General features: G+C 41.0%; 1 protein-coding gene across 7 annotated transcripts in view; it reads left to right on the forward strand.

The window, feature by feature from the left end:
* Nucleotides 1-8,205, forward strand: part of LOC113651950 (coiled-coil domain-containing protein 136-like) — a 12,351-nt gene extending 4,146 nt beyond the window's left edge. For 5 of the 7 annotated variants that reach the window (XM_027160925.2, XM_027160927.2, XM_047802526.1 and 2 more), the window contains 7 exons: nt 1,824-1,898; nt 2,093-2,269; nt 4,289-4,400; nt 4,479-4,710; nt 5,221-5,352; nt 6,575-6,680; nt 6,932-8,205. In XM_027160925.2, the coding sequence (XP_027016726.1) occupies nt 1,824-1,898; nt 2,093-2,269; nt 4,289-4,400; nt 4,479-4,710; nt 5,221-5,352; nt 6,575-6,670 (824 nt within the window). In that variant the 3' untranslated portion in view covers nt 6,671-6,680; nt 6,932-8,205. Of the gene's footprint in view, nt 1-1,823; nt 1,899-2,092; nt 2,270-4,288; nt 4,401-4,478; nt 4,711-5,220; nt 5,353-6,419; nt 6,459-6,574; nt 6,681-6,931 lie in introns of all 7 variants that reach the window. The other 2 variants (XM_047802524.1, XM_047802525.1) reach the window with 2 other exon arrangements.
* The last annotated feature ends 1,795 nt before the right edge of the window (nt 8,206-10,000 follow it).

Genomic DNA, 10,000 nt, shown 5'->3' on the forward strand with positions numbered 1-10,000 from the left:
CAGCCTCTAACTTTTTTCCAGAGAGCAGCTGCAGGATCAGAGAAGCTTCCAGACTCTTTCTCTGTCCTAAATCCCACATGGTGAATGACATCACTGACATTCCTCAGAGCATGCACAGTGTTACAGCTCTAAGCCCCGCCCACACGACTCAGTTTATCTCAGCTAACACTAATGACTTCACTTTACTTACACTTTAGTTTCAGGCTGAAATTTAAACCATTAATGATATATAAAGAGTTCAATATAAACAGTGATTGTCTAGAGTCACTGTATAAAAATAAATATTACAGATCTATTTTAGTGTATGTAGTCTGATACCTCGTGGTCCTGGTCAGACACCCAGTCCACTCGATCTCAGTAAACATCCTCCAGCCTGGACATTCTGATCCCTGCACTGAAACTCGCCTGGAAATATGATCACTTCCCATTAGCGTAACTCATCTCAGCACAGAGGACCACCTCAACAAGGGGGCGGGGCTTCATTTAATACATCAGTCAATCATATGATGACATTATCATATTACTGCCTCTTTCTCAAGTACTATGTAAATATGTAAATCCGTACTATTTAAATGTTTACTGTTCTCATGCCAGATATATATGTGTGTATTAGATTAGATTAGATTAGATTAGATTAAACTTTCTTGTCATTACACATGTACAAGTACAAGGCAATGAAATGCAGTTTCGGTTTAAACAGAGTGCAATAGCAGTAAGTGCAGGATATACAGTGTGTACAAGAGTTAAATAAGTTAAATAAAGTGGTAATATAGAGGTCCTTTAAAGATGTGTGTGTACTATGGACATAATATACAGATGTGTGTGTACTATGGACATAATATACAGATGTGTGTGTACTATGGACATAATATACAGATGTGTGTGTACTATGGACATAATATACAGATGTGTGTGTACTATGGACATAATATACAGATGGCTATAATTATAACTGAAATTTACAGAATGGTTTGTGCTATAAACATATTACTATAATATATTACTATACTAATACTAATACTATATATATTACTATAAATCAGGTGGATATTATATACAACGGTGAGCAGCAATGCAAAAAAAAAGAGCAAGTGTGCAAGTGAGCATAGTTTGTGTAACGGTCCATTAGTGCAATAACGTCCATGTGTGTAAACAGTCCATTAGCGCAGTAATGAAGGGGGGTGGGGGTGGGGTGGGGTTGTAACAATGTATGAAGGACAGTAGGATCAGCGAGGGGCAGAGTTCAATAAAGAGACAGCTCTAGGAAAAAATCTGTATTTAGTCGGCTGGTCCTGGTCCGGAGGCACCTGAAACGCAGAGAGAGAACAGTCTATGTGTGTGTATATGTATGTATGTGTGTGTGTGTGTGTGTGTGTGTGTGTGTGTGTGTGTGTGTGTGTGTATATGTGTGTGTGTGTGTGTGTGTGTGTGTATATGTATGTATGTGTGTGTGTATGTATGTGTGTGTGTGTGTGTGTGTGTGTGTGTGTATGTGTGTGTGTGTGTGTGTGTGTGTGTGTGTGCACCTTAAAAACCACAACTAATCCATTGTGTGTCTGCACACACTTGGTGAATAAAGCTGATGCTGAGCACCTCGTTATCTTGACACTGAACATTTAAAACAATAATAAACCTGATTGTGATGATCTACAGCACCTTCTGCCCTGAACACATGATGAAGAGCTGGAGATCAGAACCACAACATCCCTGTTTTCATTTTCTCACTGTGTTTTATAAAAGTTTGCATTTTACTGTAATGATGCTTTAACTCTGTCACTGTTTCACTGACACTGTATTGTTAAGCGCTCTTCACTGATCTGCAGGTCTTCTGGAAGAAGAGCGCTTAGCGAGTGCGCACCAGGCCGAGGCCTTCACACGACAGATCCAGTGTCTACAGGGTAACGATACAGCACCTGTCCTTAATGGACTGAGTGGAAATGACATGTGTCTCTTTTTTAATATTGTTTATAGAGTTACTGTTCCTTAAGGTTTACCGTTCTCTCTCTCTCTCTCTCTCTCTCTCTCTCTCTCTCTCTCTCTCTCTCTGTCTCTCTGTCTCTCTCTCTCTCTCTCTCTCTCTCTCTCTCTCCAGCCCAGGTGTGTTTAGTCCAGCAGGAGATGGAGGGAGTGGAGCAGCAGAGAGTGGAGCTGCAGGAGGAGGTGCTGACGCTCCAGCAGGCAGCAGAGGAGTATGAGCTTGAGACCGTCACACTGAGAGCTGAGATCGCGATGAAGAGTCAGAGGAGAGATGAAGAAAGGAGGAGAGAGGGTGAGGAGAAGGGATGAAGAGAGAAATAGAGGGGAGGAAGAGGAGGAGTAGGGGAAAATTTTAATCAGAGAATAAAGAACGAAACAGAGAAGTTATATTTGTACATGTTTCACTTCCTCTCAAAAATCAGCTTTCTATTATCTAATAGAGGCACCGCCCTGCCCCACCCAGCCCCGCCCTACCCCATCATGCCCCACCCTGCCCCATCATGCACCGCCCTGCCCCACCCTGCCCCGCCCTGCCCCATCATGCCCCGCCCTGCTATACCCTTCCCTGCCTTAGGATCTACTTTTACGGTGTCTGACAAGAAATTGAGGAGCAGCTGAACAGAGCTTTCCTCTGGCTGTATAACAGTGATGATGGTGACTTTGTGAGGAGCTGAGAGTTCAAATGGATCATCTGTCAAAGAGAAATCACAAGACTAAGCATTCATTTGTCTCTCTGTTTATTTTATTTCTTAAAGAGCATGTGTTCCTCACACACCGATGTGTGTGCTGATATCACCGTGAAACAAACACACAAGCTGTTGACATCATCTCCAAACTCGACCTCATGCTTAGCGTCCTGTAGCCAGAGACATAAATCATGACGCTTTTAATAAGAGGAGGAAGACACTGGCATTACAGAGAGAGTGTGTGTGTGTGTGTGTGTGTGTGTGTGTGTGTGTGTGTGCGCGTGTGTGTGCGTGCGTGCATGTGTTTAGGATGCCGAGAATGTGATGTCACTGTATTAATGAGAACATGACATAACACACTGAGGAACCTGGAGAAACGTCAGCTTTGTTCCTTCGTTCCGAAGCCAGAATGGGTTCTGATTTGTTCCCAGTTTAATGTGATAGACTTTAGTTTCAGCCTCTTCAGACTTCCTTGTTTGGTGTTTTAGGTTAAAGGTCAAACAGATCTCTAATAAACTGAAACCTGCTGAAATGCCGTGAGCCATGATGAGGATCAGACTTTAGATCATGACTCATATTCTTTAACTAAATAATCGCTCACTTTAAAGCTCTTCACACAAGCAGAACCTTAGAGCCGACTGAGTGACTAACATTTATATTTATGGCATTTATCAAGAGTGACTTCCATTTATCTCTGTTACACCTGAGCAGGTAAGGGTTAGGGCTTTCTCTGTTAACCCCCTCTGTTAACTCTGTTATCTCTCTGTTATCTCTCTGTTATCTCTGTTATCTCTCTGTTATCTCTCTGTTAACCCCCTCTGTTATCTATCTGTTAACTCTCTGTTATCTCTCTGTTATCTCTATGTTATCTCTCTGTTAACTCTCTCTGTTATCTATCTGTTAACTCTCTGTTATCTCTCTGTTAACTCTCTGTTAACCCCCTTTGTTATCTCTCTGTTAACTCTCTCTGTTATCTATCTGTTATCTCTCTGTTATCTCTCTGTTAACTCTCTCTGTTATCTATCTGTTAACTCTCTGTTTTCTCTCTGTTATCTCTCTGTTAACTCTCTCTGTTATCTCTCTGTTATCTCTATGTTATCTCTCTGTTATCTCTATGTTATCTCTCTGTTAACTCTCTCTGTTATCTATCTGTTAACTCTCTGTTATCTCTCTGTTATCTCTCTGTTATCTCTCTGTTAACTCTCTGTTATCTCTCTGTTATCTCTATGTTATCTCTCTGTTAACTCTCTCTGTTAACCCAACTCTTTAACACAGCAGTGTCTGACTCCAGGAGTGTGTCAGTTTTCTCAGACAACAGCAGCTTATTTATGTCTACTTTATGTCTACATAAGCTGTGCAGATTATCATCAATGTACAGCAACATGTACCATTGAACTGGTTGCCCCGTGTGACACGCAGGCGAAGATGTATTTGTAGTTTTTTACTATACAGTCAAAATTCAGCTCAGACCTGAAAATGTTCTGATCGATGGGCGATTTAATCTGAAAGTGGCTAATTCTACGATTTGTGTAACAACAAACTACCTGGTGTTGGTCCGGGTGATTAAATCGTTAAGTGACTCACTGATTATTACGTAAGTGAATAAATATATATTGTTTTGTCAGGTGATGTGGAACAGCTGAAGGAGCAGCTTGTCAGTTTAAAGGCAGAGTGTGAGACCTTGAAGGAGGCCAACAGTAAACTGACAGAGAGACTACAGGTCCTGCAGGTGATCAGGTACAAATACCCCTCACAGACCCACCTGTGTAACTCAAGCTGTTATCCATGCTGTAATAAGCTTTTTCCTATTTTTAGAAGTTCAGGTGGTGTTGAAGTTAACGAGAAGGAGGATGGAGGCAATCAGACAAAAGTAACTGGTGGATCAGCTTCTACAAGCAGATTTGTGGACGTCTGTATTCAGAAGAATATTTCCTTTGATGGAAAACTGCTCACACCCACAAGTTTGAGCTCAGGGTTCTCAGAGACTCTCTCCCTGAAAGAGCAGCTCAAAGAAGCTGAAGAGAGAGCAGAACAACTGCAGAGGCAGGTATGCTGGGGTACAGAGACTGTGGCAAATACACTGGGGCAGGTGCAGTGGGGTGGATAGATTGGGGCAGGTATGCTGTGATGGACAATCTAGGCAAGTATATTGGGGTATGTAGGCTGGGGAAGGTACACAAGATAGACCAGGACAGATGAACCTGGAGCAGATTGGCTGGCTTTAGACAACATGGCTAGGGCAAGTAGACAGCGTAAGACAGTTGTCAGGTCGTGATAGACCTACTAGTGCAGATACACTGGAGAAAGCATGCTGGAGTGGATAAACTGGGGTATTTATCCAGAGGTAGACAAGCTCTTGTAGGTTCATTTGAGCATGTATGCTAAGGTGAGTACTTGGGTTAGATTGGGTATGGGTATGTACTGTATACTGGGGCAGGTATGGTGGTGTGCATATGTTGAAGCAGGTACACTAGAGCAGGTAATCTGCTGTGGGTGCAACGTATCAGACAGTCTTTCACCTTTATTATGTGCTGTGTATATTTTTCTGTGTTGGCAGTGTGACGGTGTGCGGACTGAGCTGAGGGAGCTCCAGAACCTTTTTGAGACCAGTCAGAAGGAACGGGCTGAGCTGGAGCTGGAGCTTCTGCACTGTAGGGAGGAGCTAGAGAAACTCTCAGAGGAGAGACAGGTGGGTCTAGGGTTGGGGTTAGGGTTAGGGTTGGGGTTGGGGTTAGGTTTAGGTGGGATGTGGTAGCTTAGTGGTTAAGGTGTTGGGCTACTGATAGGAAGGTCATGGGTTCGAACCCCAAGTCCACCAAGCTGCCACTGCTGGGTCCCTGAGCAAGGCCCTTAACCCTCAGTTGCTCATTTGTAAGTCACTCTGGATAAGGGTGTCTGCTAAATGCCGTAAATGTAAATGTAAATGTTTAGGGTTAGGGTTGGGGTTGGGGTTAGGGTTAGGTTTGGGGTTAGGGTTAGGTTTGGGGTTAGGGTTAGGTTTGGGGTTAGGGTTAGGGTTGGGGCTAGAGTTAGGGTTGGGTTAGGTTTGGGGTTAGGGTTAGGTTTGGGTTGGGGTTGGGGTCCGGGTTAGGGTTGGGGTCCGGGTTGGGGGTAGGGTTAGGGTTAGGGTTAGGGTTAGGGCTAGGGTTAGGTTTGGGGTTAGGGTTGGGGTTGGGGTTAGCGGTTAGGGTTAGGGTTGGGGTTGGGGTTAGGGTTAGGGTTGGGGTTGGGGTTAGCGGTTAGGGTTGGGGTTGGGGTTAGGGTTAGGGTTATGTTTGGGGTTAGGATTAGCCCTGATCATGATCATTTCTTTTGTTATGAGCTGCAACTCATGGACAATGAGGTTTAGGCCCTGACGTATGGATATACATTAATCATACAGTTGTAAAAGAAGCAGACAGGCAGCTTAATATTTAACCTCCAACATCCATCTGACCTCCACTACTTAATCTTTAACTGCTAACACTCGGCACCCAACACTTTTAAACCCTCAGCACACAACCACCCACAGACTACCTCCAACTTCCACTGCCTAACCTCCAAATCCTAAAATACAATCATCACAAGTTCTTCCCAAATGATCTGAGACTGCAGACAAAATGTTTCTCATTAAATTATTTAAAGTTTACAAACTTTAATCATAAAGAACTGAAGACATCAGAAGGAATCGGTGTAGTAGGAGATTTATTAATGATTATTTACATCAAATTACTGATAAAAGTTGATCTCTGTATCTGTCTCTTTTTCTCATTTCAGTCACAGTTCCTCAACGCCTTCATGATGCTTTCATAAGATGTGTGTGTGTGTGTGTGTGTGTGTGTGTGTGTGTGTTTTGTTGCTTCACCCTTTACTCATCCCTTAATTGGTATTTTTCATCTCTCTCCCATCCCATCCCTTCATCACACTCTCAGCTCTGCACTGAGTCTGCTGTTCTTTCGCTGCCTTTCTTAGGAATGATCGTCATCATGGCAGTTCTGTGGTGTTGGTGGTCTGAGCTTGCATCCTGAACAGCAGCAGGTACAAATGGGCATTAAACAGACACTGTGTGTTCCAGTCATGTGATCTGTGATCTGTCACCATTAACACTGTCACAGTGTCACACTGCAGGATCCACCGGTACATCCTGCTAGCTGTCTGTTTTAACTAGCCTGATATGTTCAGTAATGATATCAGTGTACAGGGAAGCCGAAAGGTGAGAGATTGTGAATCATGTTTGATGTTTGATGACACTGAAGGATGTGAAACTCTGAACTATGTTTGTGTTTCAGAGTTAAAATGGAGTCTGTGGATGTGCGAGCGCCAACAGTGGCCGTGTTGAGCTCTTTATGTTTGTACCATTTTGGACCTTTTGACCCACAGACAGCTGATAATTTGACCTTTTGACCTTCTCCATGACAACAGGGCACTTTGGGCTTTGGGATGTTTGACCAAATATTATTATTATTATTATTATTATTATTATTATTATTATTATTATTATTATTATTGCAACTTTATTTAAACCATTTGTACAAAAGGTCTTTAATACCAAACTTATATGCGGCTTGAAATCTAATTTAATATAATATCATCTATATGTTTTGTGAAGATGTTAATTTATTCCACTATTTATCTTAAGTATCATTCTATTGTATAAATCGATCTGTTCTAGAGTTTCATCTGTTTTCAGTTATTTACTTTAGCATTAACAGAAAGCCTGAAGCGAAACCCATTTGCTCCCTAACCCTGTGGTGGTTTTTACTAGAACGTCGACGCTCTTCGTAGATTTATAGATTATTAAAAGATTGAATGATGAATGAGTTTTTGTTGATTAAATTGCTCCATTTGCACATAATATGCATTAAAAATATCAGATTACTGAATAAGATTTTTTTTTTTAAAAGATTCATATTTGGTTTGTGATGAATTTCCAGGTTTGAATGTCCTTTTTAAACAGAGCATTAAAGCGTCTGTGTGCGTCGCAGCATCTCAGCATCAGTCTGAAGGATTAAAGTGAGTGAAGTTTAAATCTTAGTGAAGGTGAAACACGTCTCATTAATAAATGTCTCATTTACACGTCTTTATAAATCGTCTTATAAAATAAATCATTAATTCTCTAATATTAGTTTCTATGTTATCTCCAGCAGGAAAAAAAATAACTATTGTGATTATTTCTGATTTATTTATCGCACAATTTTTTTTTCTCTCTAATAAATATGATGATCCTTTAAAGTAGAAAATAAAGATTTATATTTAATATTTTCAATATGTCTTCTGTGACATTTTGTTTTTAAATGCTTTGCATTTTTATTTGAAGAATATTTTATTTTGTTTGTTTTATTCACAGTTGAACATCAGTGTAATAAATCTTGTTTCTAACATTATTAATATTCATAGATTTGTACATGCGAGTGTTGTAGATGACGCTCAGAGCTGTTGATGTGATGATGTAGATTTTTGTGCATTGTGTGTTGTGATGCTTGTAGTTGAAAATGACACCAATCAAATCCAGCAGAAGGTTGGAAAAAAAAGCAAAATAAAGCAATATTCCACTTTGCATCAACATGAAGAAGTGTCTGTTATGTGAGTAAATAAGATCACGAGTTATTTTACTGTTGTTTGTAGCACACAATCACCTACAGCACATTTACAGCATTTTAAACCAGTTACTAAAATCCTGATTTAGATTAGCTTTAGCACTCAGGGGTGTAGGGGTGAGTGTGTACAGGAGTGTGTACAGGAGTGTGTACAGGACTGTGTACAGGACTGTGTACAGGAGTGTGTACAGGAGTGTGTGTGTGTGTGTGTGTGTGTGTGTATGTGTGCGATTTATTAATAACTATTCCAAGAGTGTGTACGGGAGTGTGTACAGGACTGTGTACAAGAGTGTGTACAAGAGTGTGTACAGGACTGTGTACAAGAGTGTGTACAAGAGTGTGTACAGGACTGTATACAGGAGGGTGTGTGTGAGTGTGAGTGTGTGTGTGAGTGTGTGAGTGAGTGTGTGTGTATGTGTGCGGTTTATTAATAACTATTCCAAGAGTGTGTACGGGAGTGTGTACAGGACTGTGTACAAGAGTGTGTACAGGAGTGTGTACAGGACTGTGTACAGGAGTGTGTACAGGACTGTGTACAGGAGTGTGTACAGGACTGTGTACAAGAGTGTGTACAGAAGTGTGAACAGGACTGTGTACAAGAGTGTGTACAGGAGTGTGTACAGGACTGTGTACAGGAGTGTGTACAGGACTGTGTACAAGAGTGTGTACAGGAGCGTGTACAAGAGTGTGTACAAGAGTGTGTACAGGACTGTGTACAGGACTGTGTACAAGAGTGTGTACAGGAGCGTGTACAAGAGTGTGTACAGGAGCGTGTACAAGAGTGTGTACAGGAGCGTGTACAAGAGTGTGTACAAGAGTGTGTACAGGACTGTGTACAAGAGTGTGTACAAGAGTGTGTACAGGACTGTGTACAGGAGTGTGTACAGGAGTGTGTACAAGAGTGTGTACAGGAGTGTGTACAAGAGTGTGTACAAGAGTGTGTACAGGACTGTGTACAAGATTGTGTACAGGAGTGTGTACGGGACTGTGTACGGGAGTGTGTACAGGAGTGTGTACAGGACTGTGTACAGGAGTGTGTGTGTGTGTGTGTGAGTGTATAAGTGTGTGTGTGGGAGTGTGTGTGTGTGTACAGTATGTGTGTGAGTGAGTGTGTGTGTATGTGTGCGGTTTATTAATAACTATTCTACATGCTGAAAGTGAACATTGTGATTTTCCCAGCAGTCTGACGGAGTCTCCCGTTTATTCTCTTTTCTGCGTCATGACGTCATTGTGTATGATAACAGCGCTGACGTCAGTGACAGTAAACGGTGACTTTAATACCAAATGTTTGTGTGAAGTTTAATGCTTTATTTATTCTGTGATGTAAAATGAAGACTAAAATTTCTCCTGTAACACACTCAGATTTTATTTTTAGGTACTTTATGACCTCAGACGGTTTATATTAATTTTTTTTAAATAGAATTGACAAATTAGTTTGACATTAATTTAAAATGCAATAATACAATTTAACTGAAAAAGCTGATTATGTTTTACGCTCAGTTGATGTGAACAGGAGTCGGTACATCAGTGTCGACACTTTCAGCTCATTAACAGCTAATTATTTACAAATCCCAGCATTTTGGCCTGCTGATGTTTTTCTTTGTCACGACTGAAGAAAAGCATTATGAACTTCACAATGTACTCAATAAACTTTGCATTCTTTGTATCAAAGTTTCAAAAATAAAAGATTTTTCGAGGTTTTAATTATTTTTTTTACTGTAAAATAATAATTTTGTAAGAAGTAATTTAAAAGCTGTGATT

This window comes from Tachysurus fulvidraco, chromosome 17 (assembly GCF_022655615.1).
Source record: "Tachysurus fulvidraco isolate hzauxx_2018 chromosome 17, HZAU_PFXX_2.0, whole genome shotgun sequence".
NCBI classification, from domain to species: Eukaryota; Metazoa; Chordata; class Actinopteri; order Siluriformes; family Bagridae; genus Tachysurus; species Tachysurus fulvidraco.